The following is a 12,252-nucleotide window of genomic DNA, read 5'->3' as shown; positions in this document are numbered from 1 at the left end:
AGATATGAAAAGACAGAAGAGAAAGATGTGGAGAAGAGTGTAGAAAGGAAGACTATGAGTAAAGGCAAAAAGAAGGAAAATTAGATATGACATATAAAACCCAGAAGGCAAAATAGTAGAAGTACTACCCATGCGGTAATAACACTAAATGTTAATGGATTAAACTCCCCAATCAAAAGACACAGACTGGCAGAATGGATTAAAAAACAGGACCCATCTATATGCTGCCTGTCTCTACTCAAAGGACATGAGGGCAAGGACCCAAAAGACATTTGCACACCAATGTTTATAGCAGCATTATTTACAATTACCAAGAGATGGAAACAGACAAAATGTCCATCAACAGATGAGTGGCTAAACAAACTGTGGCATATACATATGATGGAATATTATGCAGCTGTAAGACAGAATAAAGTTATGAAGTATGTAACAACACGGATGGACCTTAAGGACATTATGCTGAGTGTGATAAGCCAAAAATAAAAGGACAAATACTGTATGGTCTCACTGATATGAACTGACATTAGTGAATAAACTTGGAATAATTTGTTGGTAACAGAGACCATCAGGAGATAGAAACAGGGTAAGATATTGGGTAATTGGAGCTGAAGGGATACTAGATTGTGCAAAAGGACTGAATATAAAAACTCAGAAACGGACAGCACAATACTATCTAACTGTAATACAATTATGTTAAAACACTGAATGAAGCCGAGTGTGAGGATGATAGAGGGAGGAGGGCTGGGGGCATAAATGTAATCACAAAGAAAGATAGACGACAAAAATTGAGATGGTATAATCTAGGAATGCCTAGAGTGTATAGTGATAGTGACTAAATGTACAAATTTAAAAGATGTTTTTGAATGAGGAAGAACAAAGGAATGTCATTACCACAGGGTGCTGAAAATAGATGGTAATTAATATTTTAAAATTTCATCCTATGTGTGAGACTAAAGCAAAAAAATGTTTATTTGGTGCAAAATTTATATTTTGACTAGTGCATCTCCTAATATAACTTATGCAGATAATTGGTTGAACAACATAAGTACATGGAACCTTGGGTAGGACATGAGAGTTTGTTGGTTTGTCCAGAGTGATTCCCCGATGAATCTCAGAGTGATTTGATCAGTGAGTAGAAAAGTATTTGCAAAGTCTTTTGCAATGGTGAGAACAAGGGAAAATTGAACCTCCCCAAGTTGAATGGTGAGAACAGGGGAAAACTGAACCTCCCCAAGTTGAATTTTTGATATTCTCACAAGCAGTGTGGACAACCAAAGCTATAGCCTGAGCCCCCAGTCTTGGGCTTGGTTCATATGAAATTTAACCCCACAAAGGATAGGTCAAGCCTACTTAAAATTAGGCCTAAGAGTCACCCCCAAGAGAACCTCTTTTGTTGCTCAGATGTGGCCTCTCTCTCCAGCCAACACAATAAGCAAACTTGCCACCCTCCCCCTCTCTGCATGGGACATGACTCCCAGGGATGTGGACCTTCCTGGCAACGTAGGACAGAAATCCCAGAATGAGCTGAGACTCAGCATCAAGGGATTGAAAAAAACTCTACAATGAGCTGAGACCTAGCATCAAGGGATTGAGAAAACCTTCTCAACCAAAAGGGGGAAGAGGGAAAAGAGACAAAGTGTCATTGGCTGAGAGATTCCAAACAGAGTTGAGAGGTTATCCTGGAGGTTATTCTTACGCATTAAGTAGATATCACCTTGTTATCCAAGATGTAATAGAGGCTGGAGGGAACTGCCTGAAAATGTAGAGCTGTGTTCCAGTAGCCATGTTTCTTGATGATGATTGTATAATGATATAGCTTTCAGAATGTGACTGTGTGATTGTGAAAACCTTGTGTCGGATGCTCCTTTTATCTACCTTGTCAACAGACAAGTAGAACATACAGAATAAAAATAAATAATAGGGGGAACTAATGTTAAAATAAATTTAGTTTGAAATGCTAGTTATCAATGAAAGGGAGGGGTAAGGGGTATGGTATGTAAAATTTTGCTTTTTTTCTGTTTTCGTTTTATTTTTCTGTTGTCTTTTTATTTCTTTTTCTGAATTGATGCAAATGTTCTAAGAAATGATCATGATGATGAATATGCAACTATGTGATGATATTGTGAATTACTGATTATATGTGTAGAATGGAATGAGCATATACTAAGAATGTTTGTGTTTCTTTCCTGTAATAGCTTTTTTTTAATTAATAAAAAATTTTAAAAAAAACGCACCAGAGGGGTTCAAGGGTAGTTCAGTGATAGAATTCTCACCTGCCCATGCGGGAGACCCAGGTTTGATTCCCAGACCACGTACTTCCCCCAGAAAACAAACAAACAAAACTTAAAAAAATGGTGCTGCAATAACTGGATACAGACATGGGAAAAGTAATGAAATGTGACCCTGCCATACAGCATACAAAACAAACAGACAGACAAAATGCAGTGGAGTATAAAATGTATCAAGTTTCAAAATGCATGTGAAAATCCTCATGCCTTTATATCAAAAAAAGCATTCATTAAAATGTGTTTTTCTGTTTTAAAAATCATGAAAAAATTCATTCTGAAAATAAAGAATTTATAATGTCTAGACATGTATGTAATATTAAATAAGAGTTCTACTTCCTTATCAAATTCAGGAACATATATCTTTACAAAATGTCCTCAACGAACATGGAAAGTTCAAATTCTTGCTGTGTAAACAGTGTATAATTATAAATTAAACTCAGATATTCATAATACTACCAAAAAGAGAGAATTAATGGATTAAATAAAGATAGACTTTTAAACTTACGTAACACTTACCAAAAATCCATAGTATAAGAAGATAGTCTATTCTTTCAAGGGCTGGTCCCATTGTGTTTTTCTTATCCTCATTGTAGACAAGAGAGTATAAGTTTAGTAACAGGAGGAATGTGAAATATGATGCTCCATGAATAATAAATTTCATAAAAGGTGTATGAATGATTCTGCCAAGTTGAGATTTGGGAGCTATCAAATAACAAAGTGATAAAATTGGCCAAAACATGCCAACTGTCAAAACAGTCATTATCTTCTTACAGGTAGGCTTACGTCGATAACCTGACATCTGTCCAAACCAAACAGTGTTCAGGAACTGCTGGCAGTTAGACTGGGAGACAAACTGAAAAGGACACACACATAAAAAAAAAGTAAAATCAAACCTTTAAATAGTAGCTGAAAATACCATTATTTAGTTGATATTGAAAGTTTAAAAAAATCAGTTCTACACATTCCAAATATTTTTTCCTGACAATATAAGAGAGTGGAGAGGTGAAGAGCATAGACTCTGGAGCCAGATTACCTAGATTCAACTCCGGGCTCTGCAACTTACCAGATGACCTTGAGCAAGTTCTTAAACCTCTCTGAGCCTCAAATATCTGTAAAGTGGAGATAATAACAGTACTACTCATAAAATTTTTGTGAAGATTAAATGTAAAGCTCTTAGCATTGTGCCTGGCACATAGCAAGTGCCACATAAGTACTATTATTATTATTAGCTTGCTTTGTCATTTTATTACATTTAATTTATAAGACTTTTATCAAATGAAAATTTCAAGTTAGCAAGCACTCTCTATGGAGACAGAAAGAGATACCACTTTTTATTAATTACTGCCTGTATGTCTTCAGCCTAGAGAAATTACCAATTTTAGTTAAACCAAGATGTCCAGACAGGAAAACAATCCAAGCCTAAATATTAGATCTATTCATGCTCTGGCAAAACCCTGAGAAACTCTTAAAATGTATTAAATGTACTGTTTCCAACTTAATTTTGTATAAGAATGAAAGATAAAATATTGCCAAATAAGAGGAAAGCCCTAGTTCAAGTACAGGAATTAATTTACCAAGGTTTAAAAGCTCCTTAATTAATAAATTTCAGGGGCAAATTTCCCCAATACAGTACTCATACTGTAAAGCATAACAAGGGTCCTGATAACTCTGGGTAAAATAATATGATCAGGTTTGAAATTACCAAAGTAAAACACAATTACATGATTGTAAAATTATTCAGATATCCAAAAATATTTACACAACCTCAGAGATTTATCATGAGATGAATATAATTAGTAGAATATAACAGTAAAACAACTGTCTGGTTAATTTTTTTGCTGTTGTTGTTTATGGTACTTATCAAGGAATTTCCTAATATACTATACTTATTTTTGGCAATTAAGTCTTACTTCATTCTCTAGTCTTCCATTCAGATTCCTAAGTTCTTAGGGAATTTTTACCTGTTCTTCATGGTGAAATACCTGGGAGAGAAAAAGCTTTGCCTCTCACCAAATACCCAGTTCAGTAGAATCCCAAAGTTAGTGGTATTTTCCTGCCCCTAAATATCAAAGCAATCTCAGGACTGATTGCTTTCTTCTATATAACAATAATTTAATGAACAATGATGTTAACATTATTTGGAAGAATAAGTTTCAATTGAAATGTTCTAAGTCTGTGGTGGTTTTAAAACATGACTGCAAATTCTTTGACAGACTTCCCATCAAGGGGCGGGTCACTTGATTGTATACCATGTATGGAATGCTTGTATGTCAAGAATGCTTGCATGTTAAAGTTTGACAATAAAAATATTCTTTAAAAAAAAAAAGAGGTGGGTCAACGTAAAGCTTGTAATGACTTTAACCAATAGATCCTATCAGCAGTGATGCTAGGTGACTTCTGAAGCAAGGTCTTAAAAGATCACACAGCTTCCACCTTGTTGTTGGAACACTTACTCTTGGAGCCATGAGACCCACATAAAAAGCCCCTACTACCACGAAGCCGCCATGCTGTGAGGATGCCAAAGCTACACAGAGGCCACATGTTGGCACTCCAGACAACTCTCCAAGGTGCCAAACATGTGAGTAAAGGAGCTTCCAGATGCTTACAGTCCCCAGTCTTTTGAGTTATCTTCAGCAAAGAACCCAGACACTGTGGGAGGAAAGACAAAGCATCCCTGCCATGCTGTTTTCTGATTCCTGACCCACAGAATCCATGAGCACAATAAAATTATTGTTAATACCAATTAGTTTCAGAGTTGTTTGTTATTCCGGAACAGATAATACGAACAGAGTCTACCAAGTATTCTGGCGAATATCATCATCTTAACCTCTGACCATATTTAGAAATCTAGTTCAAAATTTTATTCATCCTTAAAATCACAGGGTATAGAAGCTATCAGGGTCTTTTTCCTGTCACTTAAACTGCAGTAAACTTAACCATTCCCAGAAGATCACACTATGTTGCATTTTTAATAAAGTTTTAAAAACATTCTTATTTCATAACTTTTTCAGAATTTCATTTTCATAGGTCTTCCTTTCAAATAACAAAAATCACTATTGTTTCTTGTTTCTTTTTCTTTAATCTCCTTTAGAATGAAATATCTGGTTATCCTCTGTGAGTTCTTTAGGATTATAGATATTAGTAGGTTATTGCCTCTTAAATGTTCCTTCCCTAACCAGGATAATCCTGGGTCTTTCAATCTTTCTTTGAGGTTCTTTTCCTAAGCACTTAAGTTGACCTTGTACCTTGTATCCCTTTATTCTATCATTTTTCTAGTATTTCATGTCCATCTTGGGCTGTGGAACATGTTAAGTACATTAACCTAAGATTTAGTCAAAATGTCAAACTAGAGTACAATTATCTCAGGTTCCTATATTCTGTTTCTATTTACACATACTAGCATTGCATTTGTTTTTTATATGTTTATTAATAAAACAATATACAAACATACAAATATTCTGAACATACAAATATTCCATACATATAATCAATGGCTCATAATATCATGCATTTTCTTTTGAATTCACATAGGTATATTATTGGTTTTTAATTTTTTATTTATACTAATTCTAATTCTTGTACTTAATTATTTTTCTATAAATAGGCAAGAACTTTGGAGCAGTAGTAAAAACACAGGATTTGAAGCCAGAGACTTGGATAAGCCATATATTATCTAGGTAATCTTAAATGTCTTAAAATCTTGCATCAGTTCCCTAAATCACAAAGCTATTGGTAGGCTCAAATTTTCAACACAAAGAAAAAAACTCTGTTCCTATCACCAAAGGTCCTATATCTTGTCTTCCATGATGACCTATTTCAGTCTCATTTTTGTATTAATATAAACTTGGTAAGTAAGCTTTATTCTAACAATCTAGGTTGATAATGAAAATAATGGGTCTTAGAAGCAATACATTAAAAGTAGAATTTATCAATACCCCATACTATCAACTGGAGAGCATTATCTACATATAAATATTCATGTTTAGTAAATTATCTCAAAAAATGAAATTTAAAATGCATACCTTCCTTCTTCAAGTTCCTGAATCATATGTATGTGTGTGTATGGGGAGTAGAAATGGTTATTTCCCTTAATAGGAAGGGATGATGCCAGAAGAGCCAGATTCAACTTAGTTATCATATCATGCGCCTCTTCACCTTTGGGTTTCACAATGAATTAACAAATAAGAAGAATCAGGATATATAATATCTGATACTTTATTTTTAAATAGAAAGGTACTATTACTATAGAAAGGATTACTTATAACCAGATCAATAAAACAAACCTATGACAGACAAAATATAAGATGGAACCTTCATTAAAGGCACTTACTACATGGGATCTTACCTGTCTAGCTTACTATTCAGCAAAAACATTTAACATCCAAATTAGCATTATAATTATTATTGTTAAAAACAACAGCAACTACCATATATTTGAGAACTTGTGTAATGCCACCTTATAACTTTTAAAGTTAAAGCTCAGACAGATTCAATAACTTTCCCAAGGACACACAATTGTGTGAAGCAGAACTAGGATCTCCACCTAGATGGATCACTCCAGAGCCTTTGCTCTGAGACACTGAACTACTGTAGAGGAAATAATTTAAACACAGCACAGAAAACCTCATACCTCCTTTTGGTTATATTTGATAGCAAGTTTTAGACGACTTAAATTCATTCTTTCTTCTAGTAATCCCCGTTTGTCAAGTGGTTCATCATTAGATGTATGGTTGAGGATAACTTCCAATTCACGTGAATTTCGAGCTTGTGCAAGCAAATCTTTAGCAAACATTTTACACTGCCGGGCTAGTTCCTCATAATCATTCCTACAAAATGCAACAGCCTATTAGAACTGTCAGTCATCTTCTAATTAAGCTGTGTTCATCAGAAAATTTTTACTCAGAATTAAATTGTGACAGTGCTACACAAAATCTGAAGTCATTTTGTGCTGACAGTCAAAGGAAACTACTTGGTGCTTAACTTCACAGTTTTGAGGAAAACTATAACACAGTTATGCTTCCTGTGTTCATAATGATAACCTTAGTATACCATGCACCCTTGTACATACTGATACTCCTACAAATTCTGATAATACTTGTCAAGCAGTCTTCATTTAGCTCACTTGACTTTATTCTACACAAGTTTTGTCTAAAACTTCTTTTTATATTATTCACCTAAACAACAGGAATAATACCTTAATGTTATTCAATGAAAACTGTTACACAATTTTTAACTAGAGCTTTTACCACTTACGGTCTATAACATGCTTTGCTGTTTCTGATATAAAATAGTATTTTGAGCCATTTTTAAAATAGTTATTTCAATGAAATTTAGGTTGGGAGAAAAGAAAACTGAAACAAGCCTCAAAAGAACTCTCCTTCAAAATCTCTTTTGCTCTAATCTTAGGATTCAAATGCTTGTTAAAGGCAGTCCTTTATATTAATTTTTGAGAAACTTAGAAGTTTTAGTAAATAATTCTTTTCAAATATATCAATTATATTAAATTTATGTTTAAATTTAATAACAACTTAAGAATGAAGTTAGAAATAAATAAGTCATGAATTCAGGGTCAAGCTACAGAAAACAATTTTTTACTCCATTTTTTTTTCTCCCCAAGGGAGAGAGAGGGGGATAAAACAGAAAGATTTCCCACTGGTTAGTCTTTTTATACAATGGGACTTTCCATGGTCTGGCTCCTAAAATCATAAATCAAAAATTAATAACTTTTTTCCTTAAAGACTAACATTTTTCTCATTTATTCTTTATCATTTAGTACTTAATCAAAATTACCCAAGAATATGTAGTTGGATTTCTTTAACAAATGAACTATTACTTGCTGCTAAGCTTAGGAATCTAATTACAGGAACATTCATCAAAAGTGTATATTACTACACATATCACATCTCTAGATGAACATTTGATAAACCTTTGATTCAGAGATAAAATTAACAAATTTTATTAACCTAATTTGCTTAATATCATATCAATTACTGGAAGACTAATAGGTGGCTGTATAGTTCAGATGGAGCAAAGCAGTATAGAAGCCAGAAGTCTTTTATTCTAGTTCTAACTCTGCTACTAACTTCCAGTTTCAATTCTGTTACAAACCAGAAGTTCTTAGTAAGGCATTTAACTTTCATGGTGTGTTACCCTGTCTATAAAAGCAAAGGGATTAAAGTAAATTGGATCTAAGATCCCTCTGAACTCTAAGTTTATTATTCTATGATTAAAATATAATCAAAAGCAGTTGCTTCAAATCCTTTTTAAAAGTTGAATGAATTCTGTTTTTATGAGAACTCATAACTCAAATTATGGAATTATAAAAGGAACGTCTTCACATTTGAAAATGAGTAACTTATTAGTAGCTTTATATACTACTAAAGCTAAAAGTGGCAACAAGTTACATGTTTACCTACCTATCACACTGTCATTAAAGTAGAGTATATCCTTTATGTCATACCAAGTTTAAATAAATTTTAATTTATGCAAATTAAACTACAGCAGTTTCAAACTTAAAAACTTACAAACAGGTTTTTATAAAAAGTTTCTATAACTCAGAGATATCGAAAACAGTATGTACTGCTGTTAAGGTTTAAAAAAATTCCAGCAGTGGAAGTTTGAACTTACCCAATTTTATCTGGTGATTGGAGAGTGCCTATAAGCCAGAGGCACCAACAGCAAATGGTTATGAAAGGAAAGGTGGAGATAGGTATAAAACGTTTAGAAATCTTGCAGTAGGGACTGGCAGGAAGATGGATCAACTTCTCTGTCTTCAAATGGCTCTGGGGATACTCTAGTGTGAGGAGAAGTGTTAAGATTCTCTCTTGTACACTAAATGCAGTTTTCTAAGGATTTTTTTTTTTAATGTTTAAATGAGTCATTCAGTAGGCTGTCTTTCCTAAGGTCTTTTTCCCCTCATTTATCTCTTTTGGTAAAGATGATTAACAGTGATTCCTTCAGTATGCAAAAGACCAGAATTATGCTAATTTTCATCTCAGATGAAAACTTGGACTGTGTATTCATTCCTCTTAATAGTATTTTGGTTTTATGTTTACATGTATGCTTCTTCCAGCAGAAAATCTCAGTGAAAGTGAAAAGGGCCTAGTGTGTAAAACCTTGACACAGAAAAAACACCTGATGTGCTTCAGACTGATCTGAAGCATCAGGCCCAAGGGTGGTCATGGGATTTGGGAATGAGGGGCAGTGAGACAGAGGGGAAGAGCTGCAGTACATTTGCCCTTGCTTTAGGTGCCCACTCCCACTGTCCCACCCTGCCTTAGACGCCCTTGGCAAGACAGAAAGAAGGGGAGGCAGGGGACGGAGAGCGGCAGATAGGTGGAAGGACAAGAGCAGCCTAAGCACAGCACCTGTTCCTGCAAGGGAGGATGAAAATCCCAACCAGGCGGCAACAATGGGCAGCAAGTAGTGGGCAGCGGACCACAGGTAACAAACATAAATTATAACCTGGCCTATGAAGAGACTCAGGTTAAAAAGGCTCTGAAAAAAAAGACATTATGTAATTTATAATTTCCATTCATTCCCACCTGAATTCCACCTCCACAAGGCTTAGTTCTTTTAAATCGGCACTAAGTTCAAATGCTCTCAGAATTGGATCCTCCTCTGTTAACATTATTAGAGCCGGACTGGCCAAACATCGATATATATCAAGACGAAACCTGTGATCAAGTTTGATTCCATGATAGAAAATAGACTTATTAGACACATAAAATTAGTTTTTTAACCTATGATTATCATAAAAACATAGGTATTACAATATTAAAAGATAAAACTATAACAATAGTTTATTATAAAATAACATAAGCACAAAAAGAAAATTACTTAAAAATCAATTAGTTTAAGATACAAATATTGAAAACATTTTATCTATTTTTTTCAGATCTTATCTACTGTTTTAAGGAAATTATTTCAACATTTTCACAGATTCAAAACTTTATAGTATTCAATCAAATTTAATTAAAATAAATTAATGTTCTTCAATCCAACATTATTTTACATGAAATATGCTAATATCTAATAAATTTTTAATACTATGTGGATGATTATTAAACTTTCCCTTACCCAGTGATAAGAATGGATTCAGATACTAGATTTATATAACACATAACTCATTCAACCAGGTTATGACTTTGAAGGATGTTTCAAATGTTAAAATAATGAAATCATTTGTTTATACATAATTGTCAGCTAATAGAAAAACCCTTCCTTTGCCCTCTATAAATCAATTAATATTTATAATTTTAATATGTAAATAGGAAATAATTTTGCTATGATTGCTACTTTATAAATGTGGTAGATATATATAATACATAGTTTCTTTCAAGTTTAAAGCATACTTGTTATTTTAAAACTAAGCTATTCGGGGTCACATATATTCAAGAGTTATTTCTAAATTCTGAGATATTGAGCTGTGTGTTTATAGCTTGGTCATTTCCAGAAACTGCAGATATTTATGTGTTACCTGAGACTCAGAGTTAGAGCTCTGACTCTTTGAAACTCAGCAGTATCCCATACAGGTTTAAAAAGTCGAAAAGGTGACCAGACTTCGAGTAGAGATATGAATGAAGCTTATCTGGAAAGGACTAAGGTAAAACACAATACAGGGTAAAGGATGCTATCGTCCACATTTTAAAACTTCAACTTCTATGTGTGAGACCAAAGGGAGGGATGTTCATTTGGTGAAAAATTCACATTCTGGCTAGTGCATTTCCTAATTAAACTCGTATGGTCAGCTTAGTTGAATACCATGATTACATGGAATCTTGAGTAAGGTGAGAGATCTTGTTGGTTTCTCCAGGTTAGTGTGATGCCCCGATTATCCCAGAGTAATCTGGGCAGTGAAAACAGAAGAATTTGCAAGGTTCACTTAGGGAACTGGGGAGAAAGAGGAAATACTCAACTTACCCATGTAGGGAATTTCTGATATTCTTGCAAGCAGTGGGGTAAACCAAATCAATAGGCTGAGCCCTCGATCTTAGAGTTCGCCACTATGAAACTTACTCTTTCAAAGGATAGGCTAAGCCTACTTAAAATTAGGCGTAAGAGTCATCCCCAGAGAATCTCTTTTGTTGCTTAGATGTGTCCTCTCTCTCTAAGCCAACTCAGCAGGTGAACTCACTGCCCTCCCTACTACATGGGACATGACTCCCAGGGGTGTAAATTTCCCTGGCAACAAGGGGATAAGATGGGACCCAGCCTCAAGGGATTGAGAAAGCCCTCTTGACCAAAAGGGGGAAGAGATAAATGAGACAAAGTTTCACTGGCTGAGAAATTTCAGAGCCGAGAGGTTATCCTAGAGGTTATTCTTATGCATTATATAGATATTTCTTTTTAGTTTATGGTGTTTTGGAGTGGCTAGAGTACCTGAAACTGTTGAGCTGTGTTCCAGTAGCCTTGATTCTTGAAGATGATTGTATAAAGATATAACTTTTACAATGTGACTGTGTGATTGTGAAAACCTTGTGTTTGTTGCTCCTTTTATCCAGGGTATGGGCAGATGAGTGAAAAGATACGGATGAAGAATAAAAAAATAATAGGGAGGACAAAGGGAAAAATAAATTGGGTATATGGAAATAGTAGTAGTCAATGAATGGAAGGGGTAAGGAGTATAGGATGTATGAGTTCTTTTTTTTTCTTTATTTCTTTTCCTGGAGCGATGTAAACGTTCTAAAAAAATGATCATGGTGATACATACACAACTACATGATGATATTGTGAGCCACTGATTGTACACCATGTATGGAATGTATGTTTGTGAATACAGCTCAGTTAAAAAAAAAAAAAGTAAGCTGTTGGGTTTGCTGGGAGGCCAAGATGGTGGTGGAAGATTCTTCAAGGTGCCACCACCCAACAGAATTTTTGAACAATTAGCAAAAACTGGCAGAGCCATTTCCTTCAAACTCTGGAAAACAGTTAAAGGGTTGCAATAACTGGGCAAGGGTTGAAT

The 12,252-nt window shown here is 34.4% G+C and overlaps 1 protein-coding gene across 1 annotated transcript in view; it reads right to left on the bottom strand.

Moving 5' to 3' along the window:
* The window catches only part of TRPC1 (transient receptor potential cation channel subfamily C member 1), an 84,361-nt gene that overhangs the window by 36,593 nt on the left and 35,516 nt on the right, over window positions 1-12,252 (bottom strand). The window contains 3 exon segments of the mRNA XM_077130315.1: window positions 2,805-3,141; window positions 6,919-7,114; window positions 9,833-9,964. Of these exon segments, the coding sequence (XP_076986430.1) occupies window positions 2,805-3,141; window positions 6,919-7,114; window positions 9,833-9,964 (665 nt within the window).

Source organism: Tamandua tetradactyla, chromosome 15 (genome assembly GCF_023851605.1).
Source record: "Tamandua tetradactyla isolate mTamTet1 chromosome 15, mTamTet1.pri, whole genome shotgun sequence".
NCBI classification, from domain to species: domain Eukaryota; kingdom Metazoa; phylum Chordata; class Mammalia; order Pilosa; family Myrmecophagidae; genus Tamandua; species Tamandua tetradactyla.
Note: the sequence above shows the minus strand (reverse complement) of the source record. Positions and strands in the feature narration are given on the sequence as shown.